Raw genomic sequence first — 15075 nt, 5'->3', positions numbered from 1 at the left:
CCGTAAACTAGAGAGTGTATACACACATATTAAAAACATAGTACATTGACTACATACCCGTGTGAATTAAAGACTTGAATATTTTAGTATGGAAGATGGGGAGTAGGGGTTGACATATATTCATGATCAGTATGTTTCCTCTTTCTTAAAAGGAATTATGGCTCATCTCTCTTTGCCCAATGTGAAGCAATGGATAACGGGTGTCAGCAGGTTCTATGGCTCTATGGAGAGAATAATCAGATAACGGAAGCTGGAACTATGAATCTCTTTCTTTACTGGATAAATGAAGATGGAGGTAACCTACTCAGATTTCAGCTCCTTGCTTCCCCTTCCCCCCACCCCAGTAATTTTCAGTAGGATTAGAAAGAAAAGAACTAGAACCTTAGAACAAGGAAATAACTACCACAGTCCCAATGGCTAAGAACTACCGTGCTTTTGCTGTCCAAGTAGACATGAGCTTAGGTTTACAGAATTTTCAAAGGTTTTGTTTTTTGTTTTTGTTTTTTGTTTTTTTTGGTTCTAAATGTACTTATTATTGAGATGTCAGTTTACGGAATTTAAATCTACACAATTTGAATATTTACTACCTTATCCCTTTTGCTGTCTTTACATTTTTCTTATCAGAAATCTCTTGGATTTAGAGATAGGTCTCAGATGAATTCAGTGGTCATTCACCATATACTCAGTATGTATTAAATGCTACAGTAATAAACATAGTCTACTGATTCTACTGATATGAAATTTAGTATACTCTCTTGCTATAATTCTTTCAATAACTGTTTCCCTTTATATGTATTTCAGTAATATATCAGAAGCCTTCCAGATTTACTCTGGAGCTCAATTTCACTGAAGCACACTATTTTTAAGGACATATTGCTCTATCTTGAGATTATATTTCGATCTCAGTTCATTCAAGTCTATTATATGCTACTTTTAAAATCAGTACTTCTTTACTGCCTTTATTACCCTCAATGTTCTTTATCTCTCTTTGCTATATTATTATATTATTATTAGTTGACAAAGACCATAGTAATTAAGTAAAATATTGGTAATGCGTGTGGCATTGAATTAAATGACCAATAATAAGGGAAAAATACAAATATATGCATTTATTCCATCATAATTTTAATAGTTATAAAAAATTTTTTAAAACACCTTTTTAGGCTTGTTTACATTCTTAGGCTGTTCATTTTACAGTACTGAGTGTAGAGACTAGAAATGTAAAGTGTTAAGTTTCTGAATACTTATAAAGTCTCAATATTGGTTGTAATTAAATTTTTAAATGAAAATTTTATTTTAAAATACCTAGAGTAGCTTCTGTTGCTCTTTTGTCATTTGGCTACAAGTAGAGGAAAATGGTGATTCAGATGTGGCTGACTTCAGAACTATGCTCTAATTCGAGCATTAGTTGCAGAGACTAATAAGATGAGCCTTGTATTCCAGTCAGAGGTAGAATAAATAGAAGATATGGTGAATATACCTTGTCCTGGGGTTGACCATAGATAATCCTTGGCATATGAAAAGCCAGATCCAAATCATACTCATTCTTCCATTCCTGCTGTTTGTACTTGGCACAATTTAAAAACAAAATTTTTACTGGAATATTTGATTTCTAAGTTGAGTTATTGCATGTGAAATATATCAAAAGCTGTGCTTGAAAGATGACAACCAGTGTTGAATTCTGCACCAAGAGATAATAGATTGATTTAACTCATTCTTCCTACCTGCCAACTCCTACCCTCACCCCACTCTGAAAAAAAAACCCACACAACCCCAAACAAAAACAGTTACATCATATAGAAGTGGCAGTATCATTATTTATGGATGGGAGATGTCAGGATTTAAGCACAGTCTAAATCGGAGCTGCATGATTTAACCCAAAACGCCAGAAACAGTCCTGGTGAAAAATTACTCCTTATCCAAACAAAAATCATGGACCATTTCCACCATGGCTTTTAAAGGTCAAAATAGAAATGAGTGAATTTGTCTTCTGATTCTTACAAAATATACAAGACCTCAAGAGTTGTTGTTTAGATTTTGGTTGCCTGAGATAACTTTAGTTTTAATGTGAATGTGTCCCTTCAATTTGAAGGTGTTCATGTAACAGATTAACTACAATTCAAGGTAAGGAGAAAGGAAATAGAATGAATGTTTGGACAGTACTATGAGAGAAGAGTGTTAGGAGTAATCTTTGGGCTAAAAGCAAAAGAAGTCATTGAAGCAACTCCATAGTGACTTTGACTTATATCATGTGGCTTTAAGAAAATACAAAGAATAATAAGTTGAATCATCAAAATACTGATTTTTCACAAACTTTACCAACAGGAGGTATAAGCAGAGTTCTTTTGGTAATAACCTGCCATCTTTCCCTGAGCACCCACACTTATTGCTTCTTCTGAACAAGATGGCTGCCCAAGAAAGGTAGATAAAGTAGACAATCTATGTTCACAGTACGGTGAAGTGCAATGGCTTTATGTGGCACTTGGCCTGTAACTCATGTGGGTTTTGATTCCAGTAACAGCAGCCCCTGTGGTAAGATCACACAGCCTCAAATCTTTTTTTTAATCTGTTAGTGAGTAATTTAACACACGTACTTCTTTTCACTGTTGGAACAAACAGTTTTACATTGTACTGACACTGGAGCCACTTTGAAAGTAAGACTTAGTTGTGGTTGAGTTCAAAGTTAGTTTGGAAGAATGATCGAGGCAGTGAGTATTGATGTTACTCAGTCCACTAAGAAGGGCCCAGGAGCCTTCTTAGATATCAAGGAATCACATCAACTTTGCTTGGAGCACTCCTCCCTCAGATGCCTGCAACGTTTGCCCTTTCACTGCCTTCAAGTCTTTGCTTCACACAGCCAATTTTCAGTAGCTCACGGCTTTCCTTTGAGCACCTTAATAAAAATTGCAAACTCCTTCCCTACCGCTTCCCAGCATTTATCACCTTTCCTCTTTTTTCTCCATAGTCTAACATACTGTTTAACATAATAATTGTTTGCTTCTGCCCATTAGAATGCAAGCAGAGAGTTACACCACTTTTGTTTACTACAATGTCCCTAGGGTATAGATAGGCCAACTGCACATGGTAGATACTCAGTATACAAATGCTCCTCAACTTATAAGTTGAAAATATCATTAAGCCGAAAATGCACTTAATACACCAAACTTACTGAACATCATAGCTTAGCCTAGACTACCTTAAACATGCTCAGAATGCAATATCCAAAAAACGCTGGCAACACGGTACACTGTAGAGTATCAGTTATTTACCTTTGTGATCACATGGCTGAATGCAGCTTGCTGCTGCTGACCAGCATCACAAGAGATATGCCACATATCGCTAGCCTGGGAAAACATCAAAATTCAAGGTACGGTTTCTACTGAATGCATATCACTTTCATATCATCTTAAAATAAAAATTTAAAAAATTATAAGTCAGACCATTGTTAAGTGGGGTCTTTCTGTGTGTTGAATAAACGAATAATTGTGCTGATGGTGTTTAGGGCACTTATGCAAACCACATTCCTGGTTGCCATTAGTGCTTGACTTTGGGATGTCATAGATAAATCCTGCTGATATTGCTTCTAACTTCTTTAGGACCTAAAAGTGATTTCCCTGTCAAAAACAAGCTGCATTTATAGGCTCTGTTTTCCTCATGTTGGGCAGTTGAGCTAGTTCTGGCTCTCAGTAAGCATGTTTGTGGTCACAGAGGAAAATGAATATTTCTCACCCAAATGTTGTCATGTCATCATCTCTGTCTGGCAACCAGAGAAGCAGATGTTCTGTTCCTTGACCTCAGGCTAGTGGTTCTAGTTGGGTGTTAAATACATTTCACAAAACTGGATTTGCACATGCAAGGCTGCTGTTTTCGTTTACCTTTATATAGTCTTAAGAGCTCAGCAAGTTTAGCAACGGTCCAGTTCGAGGGCGCTGGAAGTATGCTTATCTGTATGTGTGGTATGTGTGCGTATACTCACATACATGTAGATCCATACATTTATATGTGTAACTAGCTATTGCAAAACACATGTTTATTTTGAGGTCAGCATTTCTAAACATGATGAAAAGTAGCCCTAAGGACATTGCCAAGAACAAATTTTCCCCTTTCCAGAAAGCGGTTTTCAACACATAATTTTTAGAAACAGAATTCAAAAGAATTATACTGCTATATTCTAGCAAAGATGATTATTCATTTATTTTTTATTTAAAAACAACATACCACTCTGGGCCAGGCACAGGGATGAATATAGCATTTGGGTTTTCCAGACAGCTTGGTTGTTGGGAATGTCTGACGTGACCACAGTGGAGCAGGAAAGCCCAGATCACAGTATAAAGGGAAAGAGAAAGACCCTACTGCTGAGACACTTAAGCTCTGGTCCTGATTGTCCCCCATGCCACCAACCTTGCAAGTCACATATTTTTCTAGGACCTCAGTTTCTTCTATAATATATAGATTATACTAGGTTATTTCTAAAGCCCCTTTTAGCTGCATAACAGAGTTTGGGGGAGCTCAGAGACACCCGTGTAACTGCTGCATAGCTTTTGCTACCTTTCAAGCATACTTTGCGAGTTCTGTAAACACACGGTGGGCCACATATCATTCGTTACAAGGTTCAACATCTTTATAAAGCAATGATTTAAGGTTTGAATTTCTCATTGGGTTCCAATTCCTGGGTGCCCGAGGTGGGGAGGTAAGGGGGATGTTGATTACCAGAGATTTCCTATTGTAAGGAGAGTGTGTGTGGGTGACAGACCACACTGGCTCTTATAGATGGACCACCGTGCTAACCCTCATGGTGGTTAGGAATGCCTGAGGTCATTCTCAAGTAGACCAGTGTCTTGGCCTTGGCTCTCTATGAGTCACTTGTGGAGTTTCGGTTGGTTTTTTGGACTTCTTTTTTTCTTTCTTTTTTGGTAGCCACATGCATGCTTGAACTTATCCTGAGCCCATTACATCTGAATCTCAGAGGGTGCCATTAGCAACTCCATATAGGATGTAGAGACTCCACCAGTTTGAAAATTACTATAGAGAGACTTATCCAAGGGCAGTGTGGGAGCAGTGACTGCCCCAAACGAGCGCGCCTGCTTCTTGGGGGTGGGCCCTCCACAGCTTTCTTAGAAGGTCTGGTGATGACCAGTGTTCCTGAGTAGGAGCCTATCTGTATTATTCTAATTACTAACCAGCTTTAATCCACCGAAGTATATTTTGACTTCAGAATTTTCTTAACAGTATTCTATAATTCTTACCATTTGTTAGTGGAAAACCATCTCATTTTTTACTGGTTAAGAATACAATGAAGATGATTAAATGAGTGCCTTTCTTTTTTCTTTTTCTTTTCTTTTTTAAAATAAAGATCTACCTGAAGTGTGAATTGATTTGGGAAATTTGACAATACAGAACAGTAGCATTATATTCATGTTTATTGCTAGAAAAGTTGCAAGAAACAGTTTTTTAAAATGGCTCTTGACATAAGGCATGGCTAATATAAAGTTTGAAAATATTCCAATTTCTAATTGACAGAAGAAGAACTGGCAACTCCTCCGCTAGATGGCATCATTCTTCCAGGAGTGACAAGGCAGAGCATTCTGGACCTGGCACGCAAGTGGGTGAGTGCCTTTGACATGAATGACATTTATAAGCATGAGACAAAAAGTAATCAAAATAAGCCCAGCTTAGTGTTGAAATCATATCCTGTAGTTCCAACCAATGTCATCTATTCTTTAATCTTAACTTGAGTGTAAAGAAGTCTTCTAGAAGGACTGTCTTGGCAAGACTGTCAAATAAGTATTGTTTGTAGGGAGGGCAGAGAGAAACCAGTTTGTCAAGTTGTCCTGGTGAAGAAGTTTTCTAGTACTACTCTCGAGCTCTGTATCAAGTGCCTCTTACCAACTCCCCTGGTCTATATTTTGTGTGCTTCTGTTTAGCCAGTTCTTAACTTTTCAAGTCTAAGTGTATTGTTTCCAAATGGCAATGATTCGTAGCTCTTCCCCTTCTCTATTTATTCCACTGGAATCATCCTTGTCACAGAAATTAAAGAACTTAAATGACATAATTACTGACATTATTAGTTTGGCTGCCTTCTTCTTCCCCTCTTCTTGCCCCCTATTCTCCCAAATTCACATACATGCTTATTTTAAAATCAAAATGCTCGAGCAAATGTAAAATTGTTTTCAGTAGACTTTCTGATTCATGTGACACAGGAAAGCATGTTAAACTATTTGATATTGGAAATGACATAACACGCTCAAGATAAATATTGAATGAGTTGGTTATCTGGCAAAAGTTCTTGGATGGAACTTGTGACCCATGTGTTAAAATGATGTCCAAGGGACATGAAAAGGCTTTGAGCATTCTGTGGTCCAATAGTACTAATGGGACAAATGTTTAAAAACACACACATTATCTAGGAGAGAATACCAGCACAGTTTCTCTGGAAAAGACTTTGGAAATAGAGGAAATGTGCTATAAATAATTCTACAAAACCTTCAAGTAGACAAGACCCAACTGCCACATGCTGGCTGGCACATTGGGCATGACATTTACAAACTGTTGGTATAATTTCAAACAGCTTGCCCTGTCCTAAATATGTTTGTAGTTGGAAAGATATATTTTCAAAGCTCAGTAATTTTTGTTTTATTAAAGAAAAAATTCAACCAAGTACAGAAGGTTTGATGACAAGTTGCAAGTGGAAATGCTTTCCCACACTAATGATTTGCTAGCATGAAAAATAGGTTATTATGGAGGAAGTTTTTTCTTGACTCCTTAGCTGTAATTTATTTTAAAAGCTATTTTAAAACAGTGAGACATAAATGCCAAGAGGCATGTGGGGGGTTACCATTACTTGCCAGACAGGGGAAATTGTCCAAAGATAAGTAAGGGTGAACAGAGGAAAAACAATTCTGTTTATTTACAAGATTTTTTTTTTTCTTTTCCAGAACACAGAGCTCAGCTTGTTTTCAGTTAACTTGGCTGATTTTCTGGAATTTATTTATTTACCTTTGAGCAACATAATTGCAATTGCGGGCTGAGATAAATTGAAACTTGCAAAAAGCCATATTTCTATTGCAGGCAGGCATATTTTCCTACCCTTCTAAATATACTTACAGCATGATGCATTCTTCTTCTAATGTTTTGAATCTTGCCAAGGGCTGTGATTTCCATTTTTATCTATTGTGAATTTGTAGGTTTTAAAAAATACTCTCTCATTTAAAAAATCTATTCATTCTTTTGTTGCCTCTTAATTTAAATAGCCTGTTGACAAACTTTGAGTTTTAACCACTAACATAAAAGAATGAGAATTAAACAGATTAAGGAATGAGTATTAAACAGATGGTTTTAACAGATAACTTAAAAGCATTAGATTTTTTTTTTTTTCATTTCTTGTCCTTGAGCAAATAAAATGTTCCAGTAGTTCAGCAGAAATTGATGAGGTTATACCGATAATCCTATGATGAAACTCAATCTAATATGATACTAAGGGGAAAGAAGAGGATTATTGCTGTAAAGTCAACTGGATCAGTGAATTTAGGAAGAAAAAATATATACAATGCAATTTCTCAAATAAAGTCCAAATATACTTGTCATGTTTTAAATTAATGAAATATTTCAGATATTTAAACTCGATCTATGTTTTTACTCCATAAGACACAATGGAAAGAGAACCAAAGTTGGAGCAAGTCACATCAGACCTGAGTTCAAATCCAGTTTCTGCCATTTACTAGCTATGTGACTTTTCCTTGACCCTTAATTTCCTCATTTGTAAAATGGGGATGATAATATCCACCTTAAAAATGGGAGAACTTGGCATGCAATGGATGCTCAATAAATGGGAACTATAATTATTAGTATAATAATATATTCTCTTTTATGATAAATAGGGTTTAAGACACTGTCAGCGTAGAGCACACGTTAAATAACACTCGGGTGCATCGATTTGTTAGACGTTAGCCATGACAAAAAAAAAAAAGAAAGAAACAGGCATTTATTAAAATATACCGCACATTAGTGATAATCTTATATTTTATTTTCCAATCATCTCTTTTAGAGAGGCTGTGACCTCGGAGTATGTTGCTTAGCACCTCAGTGTGTTTACCAATAAGATGGTGTTGCTCTTTCCAGCTTTCCCTCTAAGGATGATTGCCATTATCTAAGTTTGATTAGAATGTAAAGTAGAAAGATAAGTACTGCAGGAATTTTTTGCATGCCTTTTCCTTGAAAATATATACTTTTTATTTTTTATGTTCCAAACAGGGTGAATTTAAGGTGTCGGAGAGATATCTCACCATGGATGACTTGATAACAGCCCTGGAGCAGAATCGAGTGAGAGAGATGTTCGGCTCTGGCACAGCCTGTATCGTTTGCCCAGTTTCTGATATACTGTACAAAAGTGAGGTAAGACAGTGTTTCTTCATTGCTTGTCATTTCTAAGCATGGAGCAGTTTGTCCTGATGACCCTGTGTTAATAAATTATTTACTCTCATTTTCCAGTTATTTTGTGTTAGCTCCAACATCGTGGGAGGTCAGTTCTGTCTTTGGACAAGTATCATATCTGCCTTTTGTCGATTTAGGAATTGAAAATGTGTCAATAGACATCCATCATTTCTTTCTACTAGCTCACTAAGGAAGGTTCTATAGGTAGTTAGCTCTCAATTTCTGGTTTCCATAAGTATTTCCAAAATATTGGAGTAGGAATGCTAAATAGCAGTGGGAAATTCATTTGAATGATCAACTCCTACATTTATCATCATCATCATCATCATCATCATCATCATCATCAAAGACCACTTTTCAATTTTTTTTTTAATCTGGCAAACTTGATACATTTACTAAAATGTCCAGAAGGAATTTCAACATTTAATTGAAAGAAATTTACTACTCCCAGTAAACTAGCCTGATTTTATATGTACTGTACTTCCATTTTTTGGTCAGGTTTTTTTTTTCTTTCCACTTTATAACAAAGCTACAATATTTGTGATTAACATCACCAGCTAACTTTATAATTTAAAGTCATGTGGGTGTTATTTTTAAAATGTGAATTAGCTTAAATTACTCATATTAAATAAAAATTCTATTGTTTTAATATTCAACATTATAATTATTTTTCCTCAGCTGGTTGGGTCATTTTTTTTTTTTTTCTGCTTATAATGATGGCTGCTTCATTGCTTGAGATTTTTGATCTTGCTTTTAGAGAATAGCTCCTGACATATTTCCATCTACAGACTATTTCAAGATAGAATAATTATTCTATTATTATTCAGTACTTGTGCTGATTATAAAGCTACTGTTTCATATTTTATTATGGTAGTATCTAGGTAATGTATTATCAGTCCACTTTTTAATGAACTAAGGTTGTCATTAGGTCAGATATTTTTAAGTTCAATTTTTATTTTACCTCTAGAAATAATAAGTTTATAAAGTTTAACACATTTTTAATGGTCCTTTTTAGAGGGCATTCAGAGCCAAAGGTACATCTAATTATCCTATTATCCTAAAGGGCATAATAAGAAAGATAAGAACATGGACTGTCTACTACAATAAAACTATTAAAGGCCTGCAAGCCAGCAAGGCATAAATGGTTATGACTGAAATATAAATTAGGGTCATGAAATTTCTCTCAGCTCTGAACTTAACCATGCTATCCAACATTGTGGAGGTTGTGGCCCTTGGAGCTTTAGCTTGGAACAGACATAGGTCAAGAAGCCCCTTTTGTAAAGGCATAGACTTGTTTTAATTTATGTCCCTGAAATGACTTGCTTTAATTTGTGACAAAATATTTTTGAGTTCTTATTTTCTGCTGAGAGGGTTAAATGCGGAAGCCAATCATTCATCCTTGTGGATTCTAGGAATGCTGGAAGAGGTAGTATTCTTTTAGGTTTAGCTACTATTTTAGAGATCCCTAGCTTTTCATTGGTTCCTCAAATCATCCTGAAGAATGGCATATAAACCAGTTGTGCCCTAAAATCAATTGATAGGCTGTGAACAACTTATCATTGGCTAGTTAGTTTTTATTCAAATTTGGAATAGAAAAGAGGCTTTGGCATAAGAAACTAACATATTTAATCAGGTTATCATAATGCGTTCCTTATTTCAGTGGAATTGCTGAGTGTCTTACTTGCCACTGTATACATGAACTAGGTCCTCAAATTATATTGTGTCTGGCTCGCTTTCATAGACTATACACATTCCAACTATGGAGAATGGGCCTAAGCTTGCAAGCCGGATCTTGGACAAATTGACTAATATTCAGGTAAGGGCTTCTTTCTGTTAAAATGTCATCTTATTTCAATCAGCACTTAAAACCAAATCATATTTCAATAGAGAGAAGAGAGTAAATACTGCATTTGGGGTCAACAAATTAAATTTAAGGAACATGTTCCTGATACTATGTGTGGGTGTAAGTAAAGCAGAAACGAGGGAGAAGATACATGTTAAAAAAAAAAAGAAGAAGAAAAGAAAAAATATTGTCAGGGACTCCAAATTACTTAACATTTAAAAACTGTGTAAATTTTGATAATATTTAAAAATCTCATTAAAAAATAGAACATACTTTTATAAAAGAAAAAACTTGAAAGTAGAAGAAAGCACAGAAGAAAACTAATATTACCTGTGATTTCAACACCAAGAGATATAACCACTGTTAATTTTCGATGTCTCAACTTTTAATATTTTGTAAGCATTTATATATTTTTAGATAAATGTATTTTCTAACACAATGGGATTGTATTAATTTGTTACCTACTTTTTTCACTTAGTAAATTATTTGCTTTTTTATATCAATAAATAATTTTAATTCCATGTATAAAGTTTAATTGAATTTTATTATATTAGTGTACCATAATTTTTAAAGAAATCTTATTATTGAACATTGTCGTTAGCAATTCTTTTATTATTATAAACAGTGCATCCCTGATGATTTCCTTAGGATAAATTCCTGAGATTGTAATTCTTTTTTTTTTTTTAATGTTTACAGCACCTGGTCTTCCCAGGTGATCTCCCACTAACCGGGCCTGACCCTGCTTAGCTTCTGAGATCAGATGAGATCGGGCATGTTCAGGGTGGCATGGCCATAGAGTGTAATTGTTGAGTCAAAAGGTGTGCCTACCTATTGTTTTATCCACTAACTTTGACTTTTTTTTTTTTTTTTTTTGGACCAACAATCTACAGTAATGTCTCACAAGGCAGTTAAGCATCTTTCTAGGCAGGCGTATCAAATACCAAGCAATCCTGGGTCAACAAGAGACTGTTCTATAATTTGTAAGCACTTCAAAAAGTTTTTGGAGTATTTCTTTGAGCCCGTCATTGCCAGTCAGTGAAAATACCTAAGAGGAACTGTGATTTATATTGAAACACAAAATAAAGTTTGATAGTTTGGGTGACATCAGATGGTGCTAGGTCTTAAAACTAAGAGAAGATTTAAAGTTGATTGGGAAAGCAGCAGGTCTGTACAGAGAACTGAGGTCCTTGGATAGTGTTAAAATGGTATTTTCGAATATTTAACAATTTTTATGCAAAACTAAAAATATTAATAAAAGGAAAGAATAATTGGTTTTTTGAATCAATGAGCTATCTTCCACTCTTCAACAAATGTTTTCTATAGGAATTTTTCTGTTAGATGAAGGAATATAGAATATTCCTTTATTCAGTATTCCTAAATTAATATTGAAGGCATAGACTCTATTCAGAGTTGTTTTCTACTTTTGTAAATAGAAACAATTAGAAGTAATTCGAAAAAATATAATAAAACTTTCTGCATGGATATTTCAGGTATTTATATCTTTTTTAGAGTTATCTGAGTAAATCTGATGGAAATAATAAGTTATTAGTGTTGTTGCTCAAATAAAAAACATAAATAGAACAAAAATAAATAATTGGCTAGATTGTAAAAGGCTTTATCCAAAACAGAAGTCGAGAGATTTTTAAGAGAGGAGGAAGTGTGGTTACAGTGGTAAGAAAGGAATACCATTTGGAAAATTTTCTGGAACACATTATATAGAAGAGAATGTTTTATTCTATAGCAGTTAATATACAAAATGAGATCTCAGGGTTACTTCTTGGAGATTATATGAAATAAAAAAAATTTTGAACTGATTTGATTTGGTTGTAAAGGATTAAAAGAAAAGGAAAAGTAGTCAACTGGGCTGAAGGGAAAAATCAAATTCTATTAAATTTGAATCGAAAGAAAGATCTAAGTAGATGTATTCAACAAACATAACCATGAAGCTTTGGCTAAGGAAGGCAAAAGCAGAAAGGCACATTATCACCATCGAGATGATGACAAAATAATGCATCAGAACCCTAAAGTTTGAGTGAAAGAGAAGCCCAAAGATGTAATTTGGGGGCACATGAGAAGCCATCACAAAAGTCATCAGAAAGAACATTTTTAAAAGTATGATGATGGAAGCCAAGAATGTAGGTGACAAAATTGAATGTTTTTTATTTATTCATTCAACAAAATTATGTATTGGGCACAGTGTGCCAGAGGCTGTTCCAGATGCTGGTGATAATGTAGTTTAAAAAGAGACAGAAAATTAGAGCAGTCAAATCACACCGATATAGGACAAAATAAATATGCAATTTAAATGTGAGATCATGTAAAAAGTTTAAAAAATAAAACAAAATAAATATACATAGAGAGAATAGAGAATGAGAAGAAACATTTTCTTACCTGTATATGTTCTCTATATAACCTAGTGCCTGTGGCTAGGGAGAAGTTAATAATTTATCTTTTTACTTTGGGTAGTAAAATATAATGCATAATGTACATAACACTAAAAATTAATGATATGTTCAGAGTTCCATACTGAACAAAGAAACAAAGAGATAGAGTTACAGAACATGAGATAATACAATGATTGTGAATTCAGCCACAAACCAGAAGCACCAACTCTGCTCCAAATCATTAGGTAACAAAGGGCTGTTCGTGCAGAATCTGAGACCACATCTTTCCTCTTCAATGATTTTATGCTTATGGGCATGGAACCCAAAGTTTCAGAATTATTCTCTTACAAGATGGCAAATTGATGCTGTCAGCCAAGCTACTAGGTTATCTGTTTCTTTCCAAGAAAAATAATTTAAGCAATTATTGAGGAAAAAGCATAGAATTGCATCATGGTTCACATTTGGTCTCTTTGACATTAGATGGAAATACGGATATTTCCTACAAAGTGCTCGAGTAAAATGAAGAAGAAGGGGAGCAACAACAATCAAAAAACCCTTACGACTCTTGCCAGTATTGACCTCGGGGGGAAATTCTTTTTTAACCACAGTTTGGACTTTGATTTAACCTGTGTACTTCTGTACATGAGTAAGAATCTCTGAGGTTAAGTATGCCTCCTATTTGGATAATTACTCGTATAGTTCCCTGGGTCTCAGATTGCCCTAGAAAAACCTCTTAGGAGGGGAACATTTCAAATAACAGTTTCTGTTTTGCCCCTTCTTTTTTCTCTTTAAGCAACAAAGAAAAACATTTCTGTGTTCTGTGTTCATACTTAACCAAACTAAAGCTTGAAATCATTTTCCATGTTGCCTATCTTTCTTTTCTCTCCCATTACTCTTTGCCATTCCAGTTACATCATATTGACCTTTGCTCCTGCCATTTGGGGTCTCTGTTCTTCACTATGTCCTGCTCTCTGCTGCTTTTTTCCTTCTCCAGTTTGTCCATTTAATAAGGTATTGGTTGTCCTTCAACACGTATGTCCTTTAGGAACCTTTTAAATCTCTCTTGAGCAACATTCCTTTGCAAACCCAATACAAACACACATTCAGCCGCTTAAATGCTACTTCTTTTTCCAGCTTCTCTATTGCCTGGGATTATCTCATATGGCCTTTAAATCATGTTCTAGTCACACACCTGTCTTTATTCTATGGGTTTTTTTTAATGTGGTTTTTTTAAAGTTTTTTTTTTTTTTTGCAACACTAATATTCTGTGCAAGGTCTTGGCTATAGTACATATTCGGTAATATTTTCTGAATAAATGAATGAATAAAAGAATGAATGGGTGAGTGATGCATCAAGTACATACTAAAGAGCAAAAAATGTGTTGCTCTTGTATGTAAATATATTCTGAGAAGAAATGTGAGGAAGGTCTTGAATAATGTCATATTATTATTTTTTTAAATGTTCAGAGAACCTGATTCAGAACTTTTCAAAGTGACATACACGTTAAGACTGCTGTCAGGATTAGCCAAAAGCTGGAACCCGGGTCTTAAATATCAGGGTAGCACGTTTGAGTAACTAGCAGTGTTACCATTGAGGTTTCAGGAGGTGGGGAGTAGTGATTGCAAAGACGGAGAGGTAGACATCTTAATAGTTTAGGAAAAGGAAAGCCTGAATGGGATAGGAGCAGTAGTTACTTAAGATGTTAGAGCCCCACCCTTTCCCGTGCTGACGTCTTGAACTGTCTTTCTCTTTGTGTGCATTCTAAGTGAACATTTGCAGATTGCCTTGATGACTCAGTCCCTCCACCAACTTTCCAGCCTCTCTTTGTTCCCTAAGACACACTTCTCCACATGTTACGGGATTTTGCAGAGCTTTGCGTGGCCATTGAATAGGATTTAGAATAAGAATGAAAAATTATTACCTGGTGGGCAGCACTTAATATATTTTTATTGGCATTATAGAAAGTAAGTACATGACACATAGATTGTCCTTTTATGTTGCTAAGAATTTTCTGTTGAATGTAAAAGACATTTTAGCGAGGGTTATGAAAAAATGTTTGCCATATGTACGTTGAATGTGAAATAATGAACTTAATCATTAATCATGTTTTGGTTTAGTGTTCTAACTGGAATTTGTGAAAAAATGAAAATTCTGCACATTACAGTTTTCCACATAGGTTCAAAGTACCATCTCACAGGCTCAGTGAGATTTGCCATGTTGCTTTAACCCCATCTTTGATTCCAATGAACAAAATCAAGTAAGTGTGACTTATAGCAGGCCTGCCAGTGTTGAAGGTGTGGGTCTGCTGCTGTGGTTTTGTAATGACCGACAATGGTATAATGAACAGCCCATGCAGACATATGTTCTCTTTTCCCTCCTTCTCTGGACACCTGCTCTTGAGGAAAGAATATAATTTCT

General features: G+C 35.1%; 1 protein-coding gene across 2 annotated transcripts in view; it reads left to right on the top strand.

Annotated features, from left to right (window-relative positions):
- The window catches only part of BCAT1 (branched chain amino acid transaminase 1), a 75251-nt gene that overhangs the window by 55413 nt on the left and 4763 nt on the right, over positions 1-15075 (top strand). For both annotated transcript variants that reach the window (XM_023532412.1, XM_023532411.1), the window contains exons 7-10: positions 153-295; positions 5521-5606; positions 8251-8391; positions 10172-10246. In XM_023532412.1, the coding sequence (XP_023388180.1) occupies positions 153-295; positions 5521-5606; positions 8251-8391; positions 10172-10246 (445 nt within the window). The remainder of the gene's footprint in view (positions 1-152; positions 296-5520; positions 5607-8250; positions 8392-10171; positions 10247-15075) is intronic.

This window comes from Pteropus vampyrus, unplaced genomic scaffold (assembly GCF_000151845.1).
Source record: "Pteropus vampyrus isolate Shadow unplaced genomic scaffold, Pvam_2.0 Scaffold82, whole genome shotgun sequence".
In the NCBI taxonomy this organism is placed as follows: domain Eukaryota; kingdom Metazoa; phylum Chordata; class Mammalia; order Chiroptera; family Pteropodidae; genus Pteropus; species Pteropus vampyrus.
This window is presented reverse-complemented; position numbering and strand designations above follow the sequence as displayed.